At 36.5% G+C, this 25,694-nt stretch overlaps 1 protein-coding gene across 1 annotated transcript in view; it reads left to right on the top strand.

Annotated features, from left to right (window-relative positions):
* LOC148949040 (filamin-A-like) overlaps positions 1-25,694 on the top strand; it is a 187,607-nt gene that overhangs the window by 128,332 nt on the left and 33,581 nt on the right. Inside the window, exons 8-9 of the mRNA XM_089095096.1 lie at positions 376-616; positions 24,120-24,317. Coding sequence (XP_088951222.1) covers positions 376-616; positions 24,120-24,317 — 439 coding nt within the window. The remainder of the gene's footprint in view (positions 1-375; positions 617-24,119; positions 24,318-25,694) is intronic.

The following is a 25,694-nucleotide window of genomic DNA, read 5'->3' as shown; positions in this document are numbered from 1 at the left end:
GGGAATATGACGGAGGTGCATCCTCTCACCTCCTTCCAAAGGACTTTTTACATTTGTGCTACTGTTTGCAAACGCCACAAAGTATTTTCATGTTTATTTCCTCATGGAGGAAACGTCTATGATGAAATAACCGAGTATGAGCTTTGTTCAGTGCTTTATATCCATCTGGAATTGCCTCCGTCTGGGGGAAATTGCACCAAAGCCATTATTACATAATTATGCCGACGAGCGTTTTACTACAAAAATTGAAATAGATCAGTAAAACGGTAGAGATATACCTTAAACAGCTTTGTTAATACAAATGTTTGTTTAATGTTTGAAGTTCTTCCTATATTTTTAAAATCAAAACTGCTATTATGATTATTTTTTTAACAGGTTGACCTAAAATTTAACAACGACCGAAGCTTGACTTACTCTGCAAGCTATACTCCAAGGCAAGAAGGAACTCATAGAATTGTAGTGAGATTTGCTGAAAAGGATGTACCCCGGTCACCATTTGAAGTTAAAGTAGAAGGATTTGCTGGTGATGCAAGTAAGGTCACTGTTGCTGGACCTGGCATTGAACCCAATGGGGTTATTGTCAATCGCCCGACTTATTTTGACATCTTTACTAAAGGTACGTAATCAAACTTGGATTGAACTTGTTCTTAGGTTGTATCTGCAGTATATTTCTGTTAAAAATTAAATTTCAAAAAAAAAATTATGTTAAATTAGAGAAAAAAGGTATCTCTGCACATGGTAAGAGAAGGGGACAAGGATCCCATAATATACGTTTAAGCAGGCACGCAGGCAGTTTTTTTTCGGTCGGGGGGGGGAGAGAAAATGTTTTTGGGGGAGGGTGACAATAAAAAAAAAAGATTTAATAATTTGAATAAGACTTGTCCACAAATTCGAGAAGATTTTAGAACTCCGGGAGCTCCTTATGTCTGTCCGACGAAGGACCTATTGAAACTAGTTAATTTTGTAAGCAACGGAAATTAACGCCAAAATTAAACTATTCGAGAAGAAAGGAGGGTGATGCGAGGTATTAAAAAAGATAAAACTAACCACATAATCAAGGGATATAAAAGGGAGGAAACGGATTTGGTTAATAGACCGTAAATTCTCAGGGACCAATCCTATCCGTACTAATCCTACTGAATGCAATTAATCCCAATCCCATCTAGTCTTAATAAAACTTACTTAAATTTTAAAATAAAGGATAGGCTTTAAGGAATAAACATAACAGAATACGGAAAAATTAACGATGATAAAAGACACTGGGATTCAACGGAAGTTTCGTATAATTGTCTTTGCCTGGGAAAAAGTTAAGAACTAATGCAAATTTCTGCTTTATTAATTGTCTACCTGAAAGATATATGAAAAGAATTTGACGGAACCTAACTAGATTATGTAAAAGCATGTTCCAATATGAATATTTGTGAGAGAATTTTGGGTAGTTACTTAACCCTATATAATAGAACAAGATGTACCAGAAGGCTTGTATAAAACGGAGATAACAAGGGTCATATATATGAAACAGTTCATATATAGGAAGCCTGAAATTAAGGAGTGACTCGTGGTAATAGTAAACGGAACTAGCAAAAGGAGTTTTGATTGCAATATATAGATCAAAATAATCAACCTTTTATGGCGATTTCAAAACCATAATGTTCGTTAATTTTAAATTTACCCACAAAAAATTAAAAGCTTGAGAAGATTTGTTGGGTTTTCCAAAAAGAGGAAAAATAACCCAAGAAATGCAAGTGATCTTGATGAAAATCGCTTCAAAAAATTCAGCATATCAGAGAACCCTATTTTATAGCTATGGTGCCCCTATCTACAGACTTATGAAATCATAAATTATTTCCGAGACGGATACGTGTTCATTTTATTCAGTGTTTTTTTTTTCTGGGGTGATCATATCGAACAAATGGTCCTAAAATTTTGGAAAATGGCTCATTAGGAAACAAATTGAAAGTTTTAGTACCTTTTTAGTAGCAAAAAAAAAGAGTGCATCACTGAAAAGTGGTATTTTCTACCATTTTGTGGAGTGAAACGACAATTTTAGCCCACATGGTTTCAACCCTCCGTCGAGTAAAGATTCTAAGATAGCCTACCGTTTTAAAATTTATCAAAAACCGTATATAAACTATACTCTGAAACGATTAATTATTCATAAAAAAGAATCAAATACTCTCTCTCATCATATCTTTTTCATAACAAAAAGAAAAAAAGAAAAAGAAAAAAAAATATTAAAAAAAAAATCTAAATATTTATGTTTTTCCATTCAAAAAGTACTTCTTTAGGCTATTTTTAAATAAATGTTTAGTTGGCATGGACCGTCCCTTGATCAGTCATTTAATTCCATAGAATAGTTCTCTTAATGTTTTGCCAACATAAATTTAGTCTTTAATTTTCTTCTGGTTTATTTTTGTATCTTTTTTGGTCTTCCTTTTTTGGTTCTTATTTCTGTCTCGTTGTTAACTAAAGTAAATTCATAGACGCTATTTCTTATCAAACTCTCTGGAATTAACGAAAGTTCGTTTTTAGGCCTTTATTGCCCTTTTGATTTAGCGAGGTTGTTTTCAATTTACGGTTTGTTGTATGAATTACAAATAACAGAAGCTAACACAGCAAGGAATTATTTTAAGATAGTGACAATCTTTTTTTAAGATGAATATTTCAGTTCTATATATAAGAGCAGTTATCAGCAGCGCACAAAGAAATATAATTTAAGTCTTGCATTAGAATGCGTGACCAGAAAGTTCAACCAGAGTCCTGGTTGAACTTGTTGAAGTGATGATGCTAGGACTCTTTTAATTTAGTGCTAATGGACGCGTATTTTATTGTAAGTCTTATTTTATATTTATGTGTGCTTTGTTGGTGACGGTCTTGGATATAGTGCCGAAATATTCATTTAATTTTATCTAAATTTGACTGCTTTCAAATAATTGATCATTGTTTTACCTTTTGTTTGTCTTATGGAAGGGCAGGTCTTTGTCGTTATTCTTGTATGAAACATACAGAGAAATTTAAAATGGAGTCAATTCATAGATTTGTTCTGAGACGCTCTCGTGGTTTTTTACTGTAGAAGTTTGAAGCGCCTATCTGAAAAAATGTGGAATTTTGTATTTTTTGCCAGAAGAAAGATCAGGGAGCGTGTCTATTTGTTTCTTTTTTTAGTTTTGTTTTTTCCCCAGGGGTGATCGTATCGACCTAGTGGTCCATGAATATCATGAGAGGGCTCATTCGAACGGAAATTAAAATTCAAGTGCCCCTTTTTAGTGACCAGAAAAATGTGAGGGTAACGAGTCCTCTCTTAATCCTCTCGGACCATTGGTTCCATGCGGTCAACCCCGGAAAAAATTTAAACAAACACATATCTGTGATCTTTCTTCTGGCCAAAAATACAAAATTCCATGTTTTTGTGTACAAGAGCTTGAAACTTTTACTGTAGGATTTCCTGATATGTTGAATCTAATGGTGGCTATTTTGTTGAATCTAATCTTAATGATCACTAGGTTTTTTTTTCCTATTTTTCCAATATCAGGTAAATTTTCTCAGCCTCATAGCTTTTCATGGATAATATTAAATTTAATAAAATATATAGGCTATGTTTGGAATTAGTATAAAAAGACGAATCTTTTGATATATTATTTTGTTTTTCAAAATTCCTTATTTTTTGTTTTATAATTTTTATCGGTTAATATTGGGCCAGGTCGCTCGTGCATACATTTCGTTGCCACCAAATGTTTGAAACCTTGATTATCCCTCTGGTATTATTATTTTTTCTTGCGATATTATGAAACACAAAAACATATGCTGCTTTACAAATTATGGAAAGTCAACATGACTTGGGCTTGCCCTTTCTCTGACACCCCGGGGGCGGTTTATTTCCTCGAACAAAGGTGCATTTCTACAAGTTCGACGTAAGCTGCATTTAAATAGGAGACTATCTGAGTCCGCTCCTGAAAAAGTTTCCAGAGTCTTCGTTTAACATTAATGTTCTTGGATGGAAGATTATTGTATTAACAGCCTAACAGGAAGGTTTTTTTTTCATAATCATGCAATTAGGTTTGATATAGAGTGAAAATTTGTGTCCTGCTGGCTGCATAAGAGGTTATAGCCTACACTTGCCCTGGAGACATGCCCTGGGTATGCCAGGGCTACGCCCAGGACGTATGGATCGACTATGTTAATTCAAGAAATGTTATTCTGCAAACTTTGATTTTTGAAATTTGCTCTCTTTTTCTGAAATAAATAGCTGCGTAGGTGCCCTGAGTTTCTCCGTGTCTAAGATCAACGTCTAGCTTTTGACTAATCATTTTCTCTTTTGCTCTAAAAGCTAGTATAATTCGATTGCTTGGAAAAACATTTTTAAATGTTACTTAAAAATTTGATCGTGTTATTCTTTTGACCCCAATAAACAATGCTTTTAGCAGTCTATAATTCCCTTTCTTTCTGGAAGTAGATTGTTGACTTATTTTGTTTTTATTACATTTCTTTTGTGTTATTATTTATTTATTATTTTTGATTCATGTGGTGTCTTGTTTCTGTTTTATTTTTATGTTTATTATTTTTATTTATTTCTATTATTTACATTAGTTTCTTTTTTATTTATTTTGATTTATTTTATCTTGATTTGAATTATTTATTTTGATTTATTTTAGGTTTGTTTACATATTTGATTATCAAACAGATCGTGGTAACGAACTGTAAGTAAGGAGGGACCCGGCTCAATAGTAATTGAAACTCTAAAAACCGGAGTTTTGATATCAATGGATACATCAATAGAATCAGATTTTAATGCTGATTTCAAATATATAAGTTTAGTTTTACCCATCAAACGTTACGCGCCTGAGAAAATTTGCCTTGTTTTCGAAAATTGGGGGAAACAACCCCTAAAATTCACAGAAATTTAATGAAAATCACACTATCAGATTCAACGTATCAGAGAACCCTACTGTAGAAGTTTCAAGCTCCAATCTGCAAAAATGTGGAGTTTTGTAAACAAAATTTTTACCAGAAGAAAGATCACGGATGCGTGTTTATTTGTGTTTTTTTTTTCAGGGGTGATCGTTTCGATCTAGTAGTCCTAGAATATCGTGAGAGATCTCATTTGAACGGATATTATAAGTTCTAGTACCCTTTTTAGGTGACAAAAAAAAATTAGAGGGCAACTTGGCCCCCTCCCAAGCTCATTTTTTCCCGATTTCACCCAATCAAAATTTTGAGATAGCCATTTCGTGCAGCATAGTCGAAAATCTAATAAATATGTCTTTGGGGATGACTTAATCCCCCACAGTTCCTGGGGGAAGGGCTACAAGTTATGAACTTTGCCCATTGTTTACGTATAGCATTAGTTAATGGGAAATATACAGACGTTTCAGGAGGGATTTATTTTCTGGTGCGGGGGGAGGGGTCAGAGGAGGAGGTTTCAAGGGAGGATATTTCCATGGAAGATGTTTCCTTGGGGGGAGGGACATTACTATGAAGGGGGCACTGGATTTCCCAGCACTATTCGAAATACGATCAGAAATTAAATAAAAATAACAAGTTTTTTCAACTGAAAGTAAGGAGCAACATTAAAACTTAAAACGAACAGAAATTATTACGTATATCAGGTGGTTCGCCCCCTAGTCAATACCTCGCCCTTTACGCTAAAGTTTTTTTTTTAGTACTTTCAAAAGAGCTATCTATTGTAATTAACCGTCCTTTGTGGTACAGGGGTTTGTGATACGGACAAAATTCGAACTTTAGCGTAAAAAGCGAGGTATTGACTAGGGGGAAAACTCTCTAATATACGTAATAAAAATATACGAATATAGAAATTCGCTACGTAAGTTAATTCGGAAGTCATGTCAGAATGCCATTTGAAAACTTTAGCGTAAAGAGGGAGGTGTTGAGGAGGGGACAGCCCCTTTCACATACGGAATAATTTCTGTTCGTTTTAAGTTTTAATGTCGCTCATTACTTTCGGTTATAAAAACTTGTTTTTTTTTGTTTAATTATTTATTAGGTTAGTAGCTACGTGGGCTTTAGCGCAATCGCAAACTCTCACAGATTTTTCTCCAGCGCGAATGTGTTGTTTTGTATTTGTTAAATTGTGGATGTTAAAAATAAAAATTTGAACTTGAGCTGTGATATTTCTGGTGAAAGTTTAGCATTAGGATTCGTTACTTTAAAATAAATCATAGGACAGGGATTCCAATTCACAAAAATGAAGGATGGGTCAAGAATATCAATTTTTTAGTACTTTCAAAAGAGCTATTTATTCTAATTAAACGGTCTTTGTGATTCAGGGGTCATTCTTAATGAACTGGAACAAAATTTGAACTTAAGCGTAAAGAGTGAGGCGTTGAGGAGCGGACAGACCCTTTCATATACGGAATAATTTCTGTTCGTTTTACGTTTTAATGCCACTCCTTACTTTCAGTTAAAAAAAATTGTTGTTTTTCTTTATTTAATTGTTTAATAGGTTAGTAGCTATACGTGGGCTTTAGCGCAATCGCAAACCCTCACAGATTTTTCTCCAGCGCGAACGTGTTCTTTTTTATTTATTAAATTGTGGATGTTAAAAATTTGAACTTGAGCTGTGATATTTCTGATGAAAGCTTAGCATTAGGATTCGTTACTATAAAATAAATCAAAGGACAGGTATTCCAATTCACAAAATGAAGGAGGGGTCAAGAATTTCAATTTTTTAGTACTTTCACAAGAGCTATTTATTCTAATTAAACGGTCTTTGTGATTCAGGGGTAATTCTTAAAGAACTGGAACAAAATTCGAACTTAAGCGTAAAGAGGGAGGTATTGACAAGGGGGCGAATCCCCTCATATACGTAATGAAATCTGTTCTTTTTAAGTTTTAATGTTGCTCCTTACTATCAGTTGAAAAACTTCTTTTTTTTAATTTAATTTTTGATCTTTTTTTAAATAATGCTGAAAGCTTAGCATTAGCATTAGTTACTAAAATTAAATAAAAAAAAAACAGTTTTTAAACAGAAAGTAAGGAGCGATATTAGATCTTAAAACAAACAGAAATTATTCATATATAAAAGGGGCTGTCCCCTCCTCAACACCTCGCATTTTTCGCTAAAGTTTGACTCTTTCTCACAACTCTGTTTTTTAAAACAGTAAAAAACTTTAGCGTAAAGAGCGAGGCGTTGAGGAGGAAATAGCCCCTTTCATATACGGAATAATTTCTGTTCGTTTTACGTTTTAATGTCGCTTCTTACTTTCAGTTAAAAAAAATGTTTTTATTTATTTAATCAAGGAGGCACACTTGTGCCTCTATAAAGAGGCGACCCACCACAGTGTTAAGCGATTTCCGGTCCTAGCGGTCGCAGAGAGACTGCGGTAATCGCATTTTGTAGCCCAAGCTCAAACTCATGCACGTTCAAAATTTCACCCCCCTCCGACTTTATCTTCATGGGTGAAAGTGGGCCGGAAGTTTCGACCCTCCGACCACAGCCCCCCTTTAACGTTGTCCGATTGGGCTGAAATTTAGAGGTTGAACTTTCCTAGGGCCCGGAGATTATTCTCGAAATGTAAGCTAAATCTAATTAATCCTTCCTTGTTTTCCAAAAAACAAATATAGCAACTTAAAGTTCATTTTTTTTTTGTTAGCCTTGCGTACAGGTCACAGTTGGAAACTGATCCAGGTGAATGAGGACTCATTCAATGCAGAAATTAACTTTTTAGCGCCATTTCATTTTTTCAGACCGAAAAAATTATCTTCTGAATTTGAATTAACGAAAAACCTCGTTTACTTATAAGAGCCCTTGTTATATTTTCCCACCACCGCCCCCCCCCCCCTTTAACTTTGTTATACTGGACTGAAATTAAGAGGATAAGCTTTCTTGGGGCCTGGAAGCTTATTCTTGAAAGTTAAGCTCAATCTGATCACTTCTTCCCTATTTTTCAAAAACCAAACATCGAGTTTTGTGGGTATTTGCTTGCCTCAAATATAGATTCCACATGCTAAAAATATAAGGAAGCGTGTGTGTCTTTGGTACCGTGGTCGTTACTCCTGAATATTATATGGAAGATCCGGATTCAATTGCCTTTCTGAAGAATATCTTTATAAACTGAAAACAAAACTTAAAAAAAAAACTCGATTTCTTTTTTATATTATTTGAAAAAAATTACGTTTTCTAAAGAGTTAAAGAGGCTGAGTTACAAGGTCGACCCTTAAAACGTACAGGGATTAGGAGGCACAGTGGGGGGGCTGTTAAAGAGGCTGAGTCACAAGTTCGAACCTTAAAACGTACAGGGATTAGGAGGCACCCTGTACGACGTGCTTTGAGTATTCACGAATTAAAAGCCTCAACACAAGAATGTTCAAGAGCGGGTGGTTTGTGGGGCGGCAGCCCCCCAACTTTAACTCCTGACACGATCAGCTAACAGTTAGTCAAACAATAATAAGTAATAAACTGTACAAAAATGTGCAGAAATTATTTGAAAAAAACTACGTTCTCTAAAGAGTTAAAGAGGCTGAGTCACAAGTTCGAACCTTAAAACGTAAAGGGATTAGAAGGTACAGTTGGGGGCTGCCGCCACCCAAACCCCCGCTTTTGCAGCCTTTAAATAAAAAAAAATTTAAACTGAAAGTAAGGAGCGACATTAAAACTTAAAACAAACAGAAATTATTCCGTATATGAAAGGGTCTGTGCCCTCCTCAACGCCTCGCTCTTTACGCTAAAGTTTGACTTTCTTACAACTCTTTTTTTAAACAATAAAAACTTTAGCGTAAAGAGCTAGGGGTTGAGGAGGGCACAGCCCCTTTCATATACGGAATAATTTATGTTCGTTTTAAGTTTTAATGTCGCTCCTTACTTTCAGTTAAAAATTTTTTTTTTATTTAAAGGCTGCGAAAGCGGGGGTTTTTGGGGGTCGCAGCCCCCCAACTGTGCCTTCTAATCCCTGTACGTTTTAAGGTTCGAACTTGTGACTCAGCCTCTTTAACTCTTTAGAAAACGTATTTTTTTTCAAATTGTTTAATAGGTTAGTAGCTACGTGGGCTTTAGCGCAACCGCAAACCCTCACAGATTTTTCTCCTGCGCGAACGTGTTGTTTTTTATTTATTAAATTATGGATGTTAAAAATAAAAATTTTTAATCTTAATCTTAAGATTAAAACATTAAATCTTAAAACGAACAGAAATTATTTGTATATAAAAGGGGCTGTCCCCTCATCAACACCTCGCTCTTTTCGCTAAGGTTCGACTCTTTCTCACAACTCTATTTTTTAAAACAATATAAAACTTTAGCGTAAAGAGCAAGGTGAGGGGACAGCCCCTTTCATATACGGAATATTTTTTGTTCGTTTTAGGTTTAAATGTCACTCCTTACTTTCAGTTAAAACAAAACTTGCTTTTAAAAATTTAATTTCTGATCGTTTTTTAAATAATGCTGGGAAATTCGGTGCCCCCTTCCTAGAAATGTCCCTTCCCCTATGAAAACAACATACCGCGTAACCCTCTCCTCTGACCCCCCCCCCCACAGGCAGAAAAAACCCCTCCTGAAAACGTCCGTATACTTCCCAATAACCAATACTATGTGTAAACAATGGGCAAAATTCATAACTTGCAGTCCTTCCCCCGGGGACTGTGGGGGATTAAGTCATCCTCAGACTTATTTATCAGATTTTCGACTATGCAGAATAAAATGGCTATCTTAAAATTTTGATCGGGTGACTTTGGGAAAAATGAGCGTGGGAGGGGCCTAGTTTCACTCCAATTTTTTTTGTGTCACTTAAAAAGAGCACTAGAACTTTTAATTTTCGTTCGAATGACCTCTCGCGATATTCTAGGACCATTGGGTCGATACGATCACCCTTGGAAAGAAATACAACAACAAATAAACACGCATCCATGACTTTTCTTCTGGCAAAAAGTACAAAATTCCACATTTTTGCAGATAGGAGGTTGGAATATCTGTAGTAGGGTTTTCTGTTACACTGAATCTGATGGTGTGATTTTCATTAATATTCTATCATTTTTAGGGGTTTTTCCCCCTTTTTCGAAAATACGGCAATTTTTTCAGGCTCGTGACTATTGTTGGATAGGACTTGAAACCTCTACAGAAGGGTTTTCTGATACATTGAATCTTATTGTTTGATTTCCATTAATATTCTATCACTTTTAGGGGGGTAAAATTGATGAAATTATATTTGTATATTTGAAATCAGCATACAAATCCGATTCTTTTGATGCATCTAATGGTATCAAAATTTCGTTTTTCAGAATATCGGTTACTATTGAGCCGAATCGCTCCTTACTTACAGTTTGTTACCACGAACTGTTTGATAAATTAAATCAAAGGACAGAGATTTCAGTTCACAAAAATGTAGGAGGTGTCAAGATTTTTTTTTTAATTTTTCTAATAGAGATACCAGAAAAGGGTCTTCACAATCTAGAGTTTTTTTTTTGTCTTTTATATTTTTTCAATAAGAAAACGAGAGAAATCTGATCACTTTCCTGGCCTGACCCCCCCCCCCACCTCAACTGGAGCTCTTGGCCAAGGCAATTTTGTGTTTACAAATACAAGTGAATCAGTGGAGAAGCTGAAATACAAGAAATAAAAAATAGATTTTGCAGTTTGGTCTTGATTTTTTGTGAATGACTGACTGCTTCCCCCGTGGAAAATTTTTTGGGGAAAATACTTTTGGTTTTATTTTCTAGCCAATGTATTTATCATAAATTTCTCTCTGTTTTTTTTCTCCCTTTTTTATTTCCTTTCTTTCTCTTTGATTAGTTTTTAAACTGACTCTTGTGTCTTCCCCCTCCATTATAGACCAAGGAGCGTTTTTGGAAATTAGTAAGCGTTTTTGTAAATTTTTTAAAGACTTACTCCTTCCCCCTTGGAAAATTTTATGGGGAAAAGACTTTGGTTTTATTTTTCTAGCCAATTTTTTATCATAAATTTCTCTCTCTGTTTTTTTTTATCCCTTTTTTCTTTCGTTTTTTTCTCTTTGATTAATTTTTAAAGTGACTCGTGTGTCTTCCCTCTTCTTTATTGACCAAGGAGCGTTTTTGTAAATTAGTACCGTATATTCTTTACGTGTTTAATCCATTATTTATAAATCGCGCTCGAGCTGTGTTTCAAGGAAGTATTCGATGGGCACTTTTGTGTACACCGGAAGGCCCGAGGCCATGAGCACACTGGAAGTATGGGGTAGGATTGGAGTCATGAAGAGGGTATGACCCCAGAGTCAAGCTGTGTCATACTGGTGAATTCTCAGATGCTATGACATGCAATGGGACGTAGAGTGTAGCCTACGCTATTTTAAACTTCTTTTGATTCTGGTTTTTAATCAATTCTGTTTCAATTAAATGGTCTTAAATACTCTACATCATTTACCCTAAACACATGGACGAACAAGAATTAAGTTGTTAAATAGAACAGAAAAGGTTTCATGTTGATCTGAAACGATTGTAAGACGCCACTTTCAAGGAGGCACACTTGTGCCTCTATAAAGAGGCGACCCACAACAATGTTAAGCGATGTCCGGTCCTAGCGGTTACAGAGAGACAGCGGAAATTGCATTTTGTAGCCCAAGCTCCAACTAAGAAACGTGCAAAATTTCACCCCCTCCGACTGCATCTTCATGGGTAAAAGTGGGCCGGAGGATTCGACCCTCCGACCAAATCCCCCCTTTAACGTTGTCCGATTGGGCTTAAATTTAGAGGTTTAGCTTTCCTAGGGCCCGGGAGCTTATCCTCAAAATTTCAGCTCAATCCGATCACTCCTTCCCTGTTTTCCAAAAAACAAATATAGCCACTTAAAGTTCATTTTTTTTTCTTGTTAGCCACGCCTACAGGCCACAGTTGGCAACTGATCCGGGCGAATGAGGACTCATTCGAAGCAGAATTCGACTTGTTAGGGCCTTTTGATATTTTCAGACCGAAAAAATTATCTCCTGAATTTGCATGAACGAAAAACCTCGTTTACTAATAAGAGCCCTTGTTAAATTTTACCACCAAAGCCCCCCTTTAACTTTGTTAGACCGGACTGAAATTAAGAAGATAAGCTTTCTTGAGAATTGACAGCTCATTCTTAAAATTTCAGCTCAATTTAATCACTCCTGTTTTCCAAAAACCAAATATCAAGTTTTGTGGGGGTTTGCTTGCGTCAAAAAATAGATTCCGCATACTAAAAATACAATTACAATTGTGTGTCTTTGGTGCAGTGGTCGATACTCCTGACTGTCAGGCGGAAGACCCGGGTTCGATTCCCTGTCAGAGGAAATTTTTTATATACTGAATTTAAAGTTTAAAAAAGAAACTCAGTTTCTTTTTTAAATTATTTGAACAAAATTACGTTTTCTAAAGAGTTAAAGAGACTGAGTTACAAGGTCGACCCTTAAAACGTACAGGGATTAGGAGGCACAGTTGGGGGGCTGTTAAAGAGGCTGAGTCACAAGTTCGAACCTTAAAACGTACAGGGATTAGGAGGCACCCTGTACGACGTGATTTGAGTATTCAGGAATTAAAAGCCTTAACACAAGAATGTTCAAGAGCGGGGGTTGGGGGGCGGCAGCTCCCCCACTTCAACTCCTGACACGATCAGCTAACAGTTAGTCAAGCAATAATAAGTAATAAACTGTATAAAAACGTGCAGAAATTATTTGAAAAAAACTACGTTTTCTAAAGAGTTAAAGAGGCTGAGTTACAAGGTCGAACCTTAAAACGTACAGGGATTAGGAGGAACAGTTGGGGGCTCCGCCCCCCAAACTCCCCGCTTTCGCAGCCTTTAAATAAAAAAAATTTTATTAAACTGAAAGTAAGGAGCGACATTAAATCTTAAAACGAACAGAAATAATTCCGTATATGAAAGGGGCTGTGCCCTCCTCAACGCCTCGCTCTTTACGCTAAAGTTTTTATTGTTTAAAAAAAAGTTTTGAGAAAGTCAAACTTTAGCGTAAAGAGCGAGGCGTTGAGGAGGGTACAGCCCCTTTCATATACGGAATAATTTCTGTTCGTTTTAAGATTTAATGTCGCTCCTTACTTTCAGTTTAAAAAACTTTTTTTTTTTATTTAAAGGCTACGAAATTGGGGGGTTTGGGGGGCGCCCGCCCCCTAACTGTGCCTCCTAATCCCTGTACGTTTTAAGGTTCGACCTTGTAACTCAGCCTCTTTAACTCTTTAGAAAACGTAGTTTTTTTCAAATAATTAATTTGAAAGGTCGTTGTTGTTCTTCGTGGTAACCAAAGTATAATCATCTACTGAACAAGTACTGACAAAACTCATCCTCTCCACACAAAAAAAGTGACCCTTTGTTACACGATTTACACAGACCCTTAGGTTATTTTTAAGACCCTTAGTTACACGATTCAATACAAATTTCTGGGTAGCTCGTCGCCTGAATCACGCTCTATTGGCTGGGGCGATTGGCTGGGAGCAAAGTACTTTGGCTCGGAGCGATTAAGTAGTACATCATTTTGCGTCTAGAGGCGCTGAGGTAAGCGGGGTTACTTTCGGAGAGTTTTGTCAGTACTTGTTCAGTAGATGATTATACTTTGGTGGTAACGAACCAACTCTAAGTAAGGAGCCACTCGGTTCAGTAGTAACCAAAATTTTGGAAAAAACAATTTCTATAACAACTATCAAAAGAAATGGCTTTTTGTGCTGATTCCAAAAGTATAAAATCCATTAAGTTTAATCTTACCCAAAAGTTAACGTTAGGAGCCTGAAAAGTTTAGCCTGATTTTCAAAAAAGGGCGGAACACCCCCAAGATATCAAGAGATCTTAATGAAAATAATATAATCTAATTCAGCATATCCGACAACCCTACTGTAGTGGCTTCAACTTTCTTTTTACAAAAGAGTCGAATTTTGCATTTTTTGCCAGAAGAAAGATTGTGGATGAGCGCTTATTTGCTTGTTTCTATGTTTGTTTGTTTTTCAGGGGGTTATCGTTTCGAGCTAATGGTTCTAGAACATCGGGAGAGGGCTGATTTCATCAGAATTAAAAGTTCTAGTACCGTATTTAAGTAACCAAATGATTGGGGGGAACTAGCCCCCTTATGCCCCCCCTTTCCCCTAAGACATCTGATCAAAATTTTGGGATGACTTTTCGATTCAGCATAGTTTAAAGGTCCAATAACTGCCTTGTGGGATGACATGACCCCCCTGTCCGTGGGGAAAGGGCTTTAAGCCATGGAATATGTCCATTGTTAATATTTAGTATTTGCTATTGGGAAACGCACGCAAATTTTCCCGGGAGATTTTCTGCGGGAAATTTTCTGTGAAAAAAGGGGGGTATTTCTTGAATATGAAAAACGATCAGGAATTATATCAAATAAAAGTTTTTTTTCTACTGAAGACATGGGGCAACATTAAAACTAAAAACGAACAGAAATTGCTAAGTAAATGAGGGAGACTGCCCTCTCCTCAATCCCTTACTTGTTACGCTGAAGTTTTTTAAAGCTCCAAGAAAAGCTCCTTATTTCAATCCAACGGTCTTTGTGTTTCACCAGTTGTTCTTAATTAATTATGACAAAAAGTCAAACTTGAGCGCAAAGAGCGAAAGATTTAGGAGGAGGCAGTCCACCTCACGTACGGAATAATTTATGTCCGTTTCCAGTTTTAATGTTTCTCCTTACTTTTAATTGGACAAAAAACTGATTCTTTTTAATTTGATTAACGGTTAGGACCATTCAGAGGAGCTTATTGGCGGATACGTTCGCAATTAATGGGTTCAATATGAGTAGAGAACCTTTTAGGTCGTGTACAAAAACTGTGTCATGGTGGTCCGAAAATTTGCGCCTTTTTGTCTGCTGACGCTTGGACTCACTTTACCTTTTTCATCTGAAACTGCTAACACCAATAAGCAAACGGGTCGCTAGCATTATGTACTGAGGTGGGACAAAATATGATCATACTACTAGAAATCTTTTTCTTGAATTCTTTGATTTGTGTCTGGTTACAGCCTTGGTCTGGAAGTCCTCTCCTTCCAGACAGAAGTATGGCTCCAACAATGGGTGAAATACCTGGACAGGAGCATGGATGAAAATTAAAATGGTGCCTCCATCCTTATAGAGCTGCTTTAATATTTTCGTTTATATCCCTACAACCTTTTCGTTTAATATATTTACGAAAGAAGAATTGAGTTAGATCAGGTGTGTTTAAACCGTGGCACATCCGCCGAACCCGGCGCATTGAACCCGGCGAACCAGTCAAACTCAAAACGAGCAGAAATTAATACGAGTAGGGTTTCTAAACCCCATGCTTTCTAAAAGCCAGAATATAATTTGTACTTTACTGAAAAAAATTCACCTGAATTTACTGAACACAATGTGCTTTGTCATTTTAATATAGCCTACACATGCTGATATTTATTCCTTAAAATCTCAATCAATTTGCGATTTCTTAAAAGATATAAAAGTGAAAACATTTAAACGAATTTTTCAGTAAAGTAAAAATTATATTCCGGCTCTTAGAAAGCATTGGGTTTAGAACCCTACTCATATTGATTTCTGCTCGTTTTGAGTTTGACTCTGTTATTTATTTTAATTTCTGTTTGTTTTGGGTTTCATTTATTTATTGATACTGACGTGTGGTAGTTGTATGCTTGGTAGATTATTTGATTCTATTTTGTTCATTTTACTTTAATCGAGTTCTTTACTTTTTATTAAAAAACTTACTTTGTGGAAAAAGTTTTGTTTAATTAATTTTTGTTAGTATTATATCGACATAGTTTTTTCAAGGGAGAAAGACTGAGGCTCTTCTAAAGTTAAACCACCATCCCTTCCATAAAAACCTTAAATATCCCCTAGGCATAACTTGAAACCCTTGGCCCTAATCTCTGGGGTTTGTTTCAACCCCAGAAGCCTTGTTATATTATATTTAAACTATTTTGAATAGAATGACTATCTCAAAATATCAATTAGATACATTTCGCGACAAAACGACGTGTGTTTGGGGGGGGGAGTAGCGGCCCGCCGATCACTTTGACTTCTTAAAAAGAGCAATATAGCGTCTGATTACCAATCCAATGAGCCCCTCTGAGGTTTATATTACCACACTTTCAAATAAAACCTTAAATGTCCCCATGGCATAGCTTACAACCCTTGCCCTGGGCGCTGAGGAGATTTTTATCCTCAAAAACATAATTTCCAGACACTTCTGATAGGCTGAACAAAATGGCTATCTCAAAACTTTGATTGTAAGTGTTTAGGGAAATGACGGGCATGGAGGGGGGGGGGGCCTCTGATCACTTTCGACTATAAAAAAGGCACTAGTCCTCTCAATTTCCAATCGAATGAGCCATTTTTGAAGCTTCTACGACAAAACTTTCTACAAAAACCTTATATGCCCCAAGGGCATAACTTAGGATCCTTGTTCTGAGGGCTATGGGGGGAGGGTTGTCATCCTCAAAGAACTAATTTCCAGACCTTTCAACTACATTGAACATAATGCTCATATCAAAATGTTGATCGGAAATGTTTGGAGAAATGATGGGCATCGGGCGGGGGTGATTCTCCATCCGATTACTTTCGACTATTAAAAAGGACCATAGCCCTATTAATTTTTAATCCGGTGACCCCTCTTTGAAGTTTTTACGACAAAGCTTTCTATTAAAACATTATATGCCCCCAGGGCATAACTTACAATATTAGCTCTGAGGGCTGTGTGGGGGTTGTTATAGTAAAAAAACAAGTGTCCGGACCCTTCAACTACGTTCAACAAAATGGCATTATCAAAATGTTGATCGGAAGTGTTTGGGGAAATGATGGGCGTGGGGGGCATTCGCCCTCCAATCGCTTTTGACTATTACTAATGGCACTAGCCATCTCAATTCCGAATTGAATGAGCCATTTTTGAAGTTTCTATGACAACACATTCTATAAAAACCTTATATGCCCTAGGTCATAACTTACAACCTTAGCCCTGAAGGATGTGGGGGGGGGGTGTCATACTCAAGAACGTAATTTCTGGACCCTTCACCTACGTTCAACAAAATGGCTGTATCAAGACGTTGATCGGAAGTGTTTGGGGAAATGATGGGCGTGGGGGGGGCATTCGCCCTCCAATCAATTTTGACTAATAAAAAGGGCACTAGCCTTCTTAGTTCCCAATTGCTTGAGCCCATTTTGAAGTTTCTACGACAGGGATTTCTATAAAAACCTTTTATGCCCCCAGGGCATAACTTACAACCTTTGCCCTGGGGGGCTGCGGGGGGTTTGTCATCCTTAAAAACATAATTTCTGAAACTTTGAACCACGTTGAACAAAATGGCTATCTCAAAATTTTGATTGAATGTGTTCGGGAAAAGGTTGGCGTGAGAGAGGGGCTAGTTGCCCCCAAATCACTTTCGACTATTAAAAAGGGCACTGGTCCTTTTAATTTCCAACCGAATGAGCCCTTTTTTAAGTGTCAACGACAACACTTTCTATAAAAACCTTATTTGCCCCCAGGGCATAACTTGCAACCCTTGCTCTGAAGGTTATGGGGGGGGGGGGTCCCATCCTCAAAGATCTAATTTCAAGAACTTTAAACTACGTTGAACAAAATGGTTATCTCAAAATTTTGATTGGATGTGTTTGTGAAAATGGTGGACATGAGAGGGGGGTTTGTTGCCCGTCAATCATTTTTGACCATTAAAAAGAGGACTAGTTCTCTCAATTTCCAATCGAATAAGCCCTTTTTTAACTTTCTACAACACCGCTTTCTTTAAAAATCTTATAGGCACCCAGGGCATAATTTATAACCCTGACCCTGAGGGCTGTGAGAGGGGGGGTGTCATCCTTAAAGACCTAATTTCTTTAACTTTCAAGTACGTTGAAAAAAAGGCTATCTCAAAATTTTGATTGGATGTGTTTGGGGAAATGCTGGGTGTGAAAGGGGGTTTAGTTGTCCTCCAATCACTTTTCACTATTAAAAACGGCACTAGCCCTTTCAATTTTCCATCGAATAAGCCCTTTTTGTAGTTTCTACGACAACGCTTTCTATAAAAACCTTATATGCCCTAAGGGTATAACATGCAACCCTCTCCCTGAGGGTTGCGGGGGGGGAGAGGTTTTCATCCTCAAAGACATAGTTTCAGGAACTTTCCACTACGTTGAACAAAATGGATATCTCAAAATTATGATTGGATGTGTTAGGTGAAATGGTGGGCGTGAGAGGGGGCTTAGCTGCCCTCCAATCACTTTCGACTATTAAAAAGGGCACTAGCCCTTTCAATTTCCAATCAAATGAGACCTTTTTAAAGTTTCTACGATAATGCTTTCTATAAAAAACCTTATATGCTCCCAGGACATAACTTACAACCCTTGCCCTGAGGGTTCTGAGGGGGTTATCATCCTCAAAGACCTAATTTCCAAAACTTTCAACAACATTGAAAAAAATGGATATCTCAAAATTTTGATTGTATGTGTTTGAGGAAATGGTGGGCATGAGAGGGTGGTTAGTTGCCCTACAATCACTTTTGAATATTAAAAAGGGCACTAGCCATTTCAATTTGCAATTGAATGAGCCCTTTTTGAAGTTTTTACGGCAACGCTTTCTATAAAAACCACATATGCCCCTTGGGCATAATTTAAAACCCTTGCCCTGATGGCCGTGGGGGGTTTGTCATCATCCATGACCTGACTTCCAGAAATTTCAACTACGTTGAACAAAATGGCTATCTCGAAATTTTGATTGTGTTTTGGGGAATGGTGAGTATGAGAGGGGGGTTAGTTGCCCTCCAATCACTTTCGACTATTAAAAAGGGCATTACCCCTTTGAACTTTCTACTATGTTGAACAAAATGACAATCTGAAAATTTTGATTGGATGTGTTTGGGGGAATGGTGGGCGTGAGAGGGGGGTTAGTTGCCCTCCAATCGCTTTCGACTATTAAAAACCGCATTATCCCTTTGAATTTCCAATTGAATGAGCCGATTTTGAAGTTTCTACGACATCACTTTCAATAAAAACTGTATATGCCCCCAGGGCATAAATTACAACCCTTGCCCTGAGGACTGTGGGGGGAGTGTCCTCCTCAAAGACATAATTTCTAGATCTTTCAACTACGTTGAACAAAATGGCTATATCAAAATTTTGATTGGATGTGTTTGGTAAAATGGTGGGCGTGGAAGGGGTGTTAGTTGTCTTCCAGTCACTTTCGACTATTAAAAAGGGCACAAGCCATTCCAATTTCCAATCGAATAACCCCTTTTCCAAGTTTCTATGACAACTCCTTCGATATGAAGTGCCCTGTTCTAAAACAACTGAAAAATAAATAAATAATACATTGTGCCAACATCGTTCTTTACTTAGGCAGCGCTATTGCGCTGCCTATGAATGTTTTCTTTTTTTGGGGGTGATCTTATCGAACCTATGGTCACTAGAAGATCGGAATAGGGCTCATTCAAAAGAAAATCAAAAGTTATATGCCACTTTTAAGTGACCAAAAAGATTGGAGGGCAACTAGCCCCCCCCCCTCACGCACCTCCATTTTCTCCAAAGATATTCGATTAAAGTTTTGAGATAGCCATTTGATTCAGCATAGTTGAAAGATCCAATAACTGTGTCTTTGGAGACGACATGAACTCCTATAGTCCCTGGGGAAAGGACTGTAAGTTAAGCAATTTGCCCATTGTTCACATTTAGTATTTGCTATTGGAAAATATGCGTATTTTTTTGAAGGGGGGGTGGTATTTCCCAGGGGAGAACTTTTCGTGGGGAGGAATGCTTCTGGGGGGAATTTTCAGGGAGAGGATATCCTGACATAATTTGGAAAACTGTCAGAAATTCAATTTTAAAAGAAACAAGGTTTTTCAAATAAAAGTAAACAGCAATATTTAAACTTTAAACAAGCAGAAATTATTCCATATATGAGAGGGCCTGTCCATTCCTCAACCTCACTCTTTACGCTGAAGATTTACCTTTTTTCACAGTTCTATAAGAAAGACTTGACACAAGGGCCGTCGAATTTGAATGAGAAGTATTTTTAAAGAACTTTTAAGACTTTAGCGCGAAGAGCAAAGATTGAGGAAGAGGCAGCCCCGCATCATGTATGGAGTAATTTCTTTTCGCTATAAGTTTAAGCGTTTCTCCTGACTTTCAGTTGAAAAACTTGTTTTTTTATTGGATTGCAAAAACAAAATGATAAATTAAGCACAGAAAGCGGCAGTAGGTGTGGTGTATCCAAATATTGGTGCATGGTATGCACAGTTTATATAATTATCCAGTAAGTTTACCGCAGATGATTTCTGGCTCTTCATTCTCGGTGCGAACAAAAAGCTCCTCCCACTTATTTGTGCACTTATTTTCCACTTATTGGTGAGCCGGCCAAGTGGTTTTGTCAGTACTTGTTCCGTAGGTGATTATTCTTTGTCTACCCGTGAAAAGATCTAATGCCGCTTATGTTTATACGCTCTCTGGAGCACTCGCACCTCGGTCCGGGTTTTTATAATGGGTGAGATAGGGAAAGATCATACTGCTAATTATATAAACTGTGATGGTATCTAAAGGTTGGTTACCCCTGATCTATGCTGTAGGCTACATTATTTTCGAGAAAAAAAATAACAAAAATAATTACACGTATAATCAGGAAAGTATCAAAAAGTCATTAGAGGGGGTTGGATCCGGAATTGACTTTCAGAGGAGGTCTTCATATGTTTTTTGTAATTTTTTATCCGATTTATCCGCAACTGTATTGGGTAAAAAATTTTTTAAATAACTTAATGAACTTTAATTGCCAAACACAGTACGCTAAAAACTAAATGAGTGAACGAACCCTAACTGTACTTGTGAAGACCCAAAAGGTTTTTATCTGGAGAGAGCAAGGGTGCATCTGGGATATTTTAGGGGGGGGGGGCTGAAAAAAATTAAAAAACACATAAAAAATCAAGTTTGTAGGTTTTATTCCCTTTATAAAAAATGTTGATCAAAAATATAGAAAGCGAATTTTAACGAAATGAATTAAAGAACAAGAATTTATATCAACAATACAAGGAACTTGATATTGAAGAATATAATACCGTGAATTTGTTTTTCAATGCACATGTTACATATTAAAAGAGGAAAAGTGTTGAAAATGACCAACCAGAAGGAACTGTATTGAGTTTGGTAATTTACGTTCTTAAACTTATTTAATCAAAGTGTAGTTAGTTGTCTTTTTAATAAAAAATGTTTATTTAGTAGTAGAAGTCCAAACAAAGGCAAATCAGTATGTACCCGGAAAGAAATTTTGGGTTGTAATTGCTTTCTAATTCAGATGCCCAACCTTATGCCAGCCTCTTACTATCAAAAAGTATTAGATTTTTGCCGTGAATGGTAAACAACATAGATGGCACTACACTTCTATATTTTATAAATTAATATATTGAATGTTCTCTAATTCGCTTCAGTATTCTGTTTTTGTCAAACTTTTTATAGAGTTGACAAAAAAGGTCTTCCAATGAAAAATTTTTGAAAAAAAAATTAAGGCAAATAAAAAAAATAGAGCAGCTACGATTCGGATACGAAGTAAATGATACTGAACGACTGATATCTTTTTGAATTTTCAGCACATATTCTGCATACACTTGACCATCAAAGTCAATCTTTATCCCAAAGTTAAGTATCTAATTTTGCTAAAATTTTTTTTTACCAACGCTCATGCTATTGGGATACTGATGTGGTTGTGTTGGAAAAATCAAAATGCATTTTAATTGCGGGAAAGGTTATATTAAGTGTCTTAAAACTACTCAAGTGTAACTGAGTGTCATCCATAAAGAAATTTTAGCTCATAAATCCCATTCCCTGATCAAGCTCTTGGCTACTTCCCTGATTATACCGGTCCTTTCTTTCTTTTTTATTTTTTTTTATTTTTTTGAAAAGCAACAGTTATTTGCAATGAATATTCTACAACAGAGATAGCTCTATCCTTCTGTCGCAAGTCAAAAAAATATACTACTAAAAAATAAAAATGCAGAAGAAGATAATGAAGTCGAGGGGCTCATGCTATTTAGAATTTTCAGTACCTTTTGAAGTCATGCTACTATCGTCAGGGATTTTTTGTTTTTACTAACCGAGACTGTGTTCTATTCTAGTTTTCACAGATCGTTTGACGCTCCTATTGTCGGAAAGCCAAACTCTCCATTCTGAGATAGAAATGACAAAAGTCACTAATATAAAGAAGAGTTATTTTTCAATTTGATAATAGCGAAAGAGGAAATGTTCGCAAAGAAGCTGCTGCCTGCTTAATCTCTTTTCTAGTCGGGCGGTGCTAAAGTTCATAGAAATAAAAATGTTTATTAACAGTCAGCGAGCGAGATACATTCTTGGCAGAAATTTGGCCCTTCAGAGGATTGAGTTTAACATCCCTTTATAATCCAATTTTGAAAATTTCTGATGACAGGTTGGCACTAGGAATTCCAAGGTTTTCTGCTCCAAGAGTTAAGTCTCTCTGGAGAATAGAATTTTTGTTTTTGGTTTTGCAACTTTTGTTGACAATTATTGTGAAGAGGAATTTTCAGGGATGTAATGTACCATACAAACGACTTTGCTGCAAAAGTGGAAACTCGAGTTTTTTTCTATTTTTAGGAGTAGAATAAGAGGGTAAAATGTATTTTGAAAAACAAAGAGGAACTTGTAATGATCTTGAAAAGCAACTAAGATAAGGCAAGCGGACTGATTAATCAACAGAACCTGCTAATTTCAAGAACATATATTATCAATATCAGTTTAGAAAAAGAAGATATCACATAACCTCTTTAGAATTAGGGCAGCCAAAATGCAACTTTTTTCCTGTTATTTATTTGATTTTGCTCATTTGTTTTGATTAAGTTCGGTTAATCAATCAATCATATCTTTCATACTGAAAATCCCCTATTTATATAAATTAATCGATCCGTATTTCTTATATTTCAATTCAATTCAATTCAATTCAATTTATTCGAATAAAAACATAACACGAATATTAATAACAATAAAGATCTTTTATCAAAGGAATTACGTAAATATTCCTTTTTAGAACTTGAATAAATTTGTGAGTCCTTTTTTTAGTTGGCGAGCTTGCAGTTGTAGCGAAGTAGGCGAATCACTTTCTTCTTTGCAGCAGTATGTAATTCAAAACAAATAGTGCCTTGGAGAGTCTCAATCCATGGAACAAACTTATTTCTTCTGCTCCTTGTAATTTCCTTGATATCCCACTACTACGAAACGTGACGCTGTCAAAAAAGGATGCAGATATTAACCTGAAACGTGAAAGTAATTTTATTCTCCCTAACGACAGGGCAGTTTCCTGTACATGCAATTACATTCTCCCCAACGGCAATGCAGTTTCCGATTTAACGTTGCCCGTGGATCAAAACGGCAAATGGGGTATAGAGCTATAATTGTAGAGGATTTTTTTTGCAATATGTTTGCATTTCATATTTCTCTAGCGCCGTTTTTTAAGTAGCATTACATGATGATTCTGTCTTTTAAAATGGAGTCAAATATACTTTGCATATTTTGAATGTGAATTTGAAGTTTTATTTCATATTTCTGAAACTAATCTGTTAAATTTAACAAAAGAAGTTACTGTTTGTTTTTCTTGGAATAGAACATTCTCTAATTCGAGCATTTTTTTTTTATTTCTCTCAATACCAAAAGGGAATTATGCTTTTAACAGAATAAGGAATTTCATTTTTTCAGGTTATAATTGCCTATGGAAGCACGAGAGTCTGGGGTGATATTAGGACATCTCATAATCCGAATTGTCAATCTTATATATTGAAAGGAGGTGTAACATGTCCCCTGTGTAAAAATACCCCTCGGAAACCTTCCGTCTCACAGAGGATGCTCCCCGTGGAAAATCCCCCCCCTACGCAGCAGAAACCACCCCGATAAATGTTGGTATATTTCCCAATAACAAATAAAAATATATGCAGGGGCTTTGCTCCAGCATTTTTAACGGGGGGGGGGAAGAGGGGTCCATATCTGGATAGTCAAAGGGCATGGGATGTATAATATTTTTTCTCTCCACATTATTGCCACCCTTGCCACCCCCAAACGACGCCCCTGAATATATGCCAATCCCTATAATCTCCTATGTTTTTCATGAAGTTTTGCCTATTTATAGCATTTTTCAAATTTCATGTTAACAAAGGCTACTTGAACCGTTTTGTTTTTCCAATAGCTCTCTCATATCTGTAGAATGAAGATTTTTTCTTCTTCCAGAGGCAGGCAAAGGTACACCAGAAGTTGCTGTCCTGGATGCCAATGGTCAGAGGTCTAATCAAGTAAAACTGCGACCTATCAGCCAAGATGTGTGGCGCTGTGAATATATTGCAACACAGCTTGGTCTACATTCAATCAATGTTTTCTTTGCCGGGAAGCCAGTACCTGGAAGCCCATTCGGTGTAAAAGTGTCACCAGGTTTGTTTCCTTTTTCAAAGTGTATGTTTAAGCTGTTTAAGCTACCAAGTTGTTGTGGTTAATGCTTTCTTGCAAAGTTTGTAGCATGTGGTAGGCTTCCCATGCAAAGTTTTGGCTGTTCTGTTTTTAGAAAGCGTACCGTTTTCATATTTCAACGAAAGAAAACCATTTTACTAGCATTCGACAGCAGTGACTTAGCTTTATCCATCCACTCTCTGGCCATTGGCCTCTGTCTTAGCTAGGCCTACTTGGACCTTAAAGATGTGAGAACGGGATCTAAAGAAACTATATAAATTTCGCCCTTTTTGCATATATCAGGCCTCTCGTTAAAATCAACTGACGATGTCGCTAGTTCTGCCAAGTGTCTTTTTTTTTTTTTTTTAGATATGTTCTACACTTTCCCTCAAAGTAACTAAGCGAAGGTTCTTCAGGGAATATCCATTCAGGAGGTCATTCCCCATGACGAGCCACGGTGAAGAAAATTATCTTCGGTAAAAGTCGAGGTCGCACCCAGGATTTTGTTCGGGGGGGGGGGGTATTTTTGTTCAGAGAGGGGCGGGGGTTAAAAAAACTCGCAAAACGCATCAAAAATTTGTTTATTTGAATTCTTGTTCCATTTTTTTACGAGTCGGACAAAAATTTTGGGGGCAGGGTTTAAATCTTCTTTTTTCACTTTTGTATATTTATCCCTTAAGGCAACCAAGGGAAGGTTCTTTTGGGACTACCTATAATGGGAGTCATTATCCATTGTAGCGCGGATTACTAATAGCACACTTAGCAAATTTCCCTTTTAGGTACTCCAGGTGGGGAGCTCCCTGCTATAGGCAGCTCTGACAAGCAGCACCTTTTTTAGTTTAATCTATATTGTTTTCGAGCTGTTTTGTGCATCCTAATGTAGTGCTAATCAGGAGAAACAAGACCACGCCAAAAAAAGGAACATTTGCTTTTTACCAATATTCCTTAAATGGTGTTAAATGAAAGTTTTCATAAATATATATATATATATATATATATATATATATATATATATATATATATATATATATATATATATATATATATATATATATATATATATATATATATATATGTGTGTGTGTGTGTGTGTGTGTGTGTATTATGCAAGAAGTTTTGATGCTGGTTGGAAGGGTTTTACTATACAACGTCTTCAAAATAACTGGAAGATAGTGATCGTACCAAAGCTTGAATAAAAACATTCGTGTAAACCTCTTGACCCCAGACCCCCTTTATTCATCAAGATTCTCTGTGAAACTGTTCATAGGGTTTTAATCATAGTGACGAAAAGAGTAATGATGTAGCCTACAACATTTAGAATGGCTTTAAATGCCTGAAGTTGGCTGTTTGCGGCTTATTTTC

This window comes from Artemia sp. Qi Xiang Cuo, chromosome 9, assembly GCF_049724085.1.
Source record: "Artemia sp. Qi Xiang Cuo chromosome 9, ASM4972408v1, whole genome shotgun sequence".
NCBI lineage: Eukaryota > Metazoa > Arthropoda > Branchiopoda > Anostraca > Artemiidae > Artemia > Artemia sp. Qi Xiang Cuo.
Note: the sequence above shows the minus strand (reverse complement) of the source record. Positions and strands in the feature narration are given on the sequence as shown.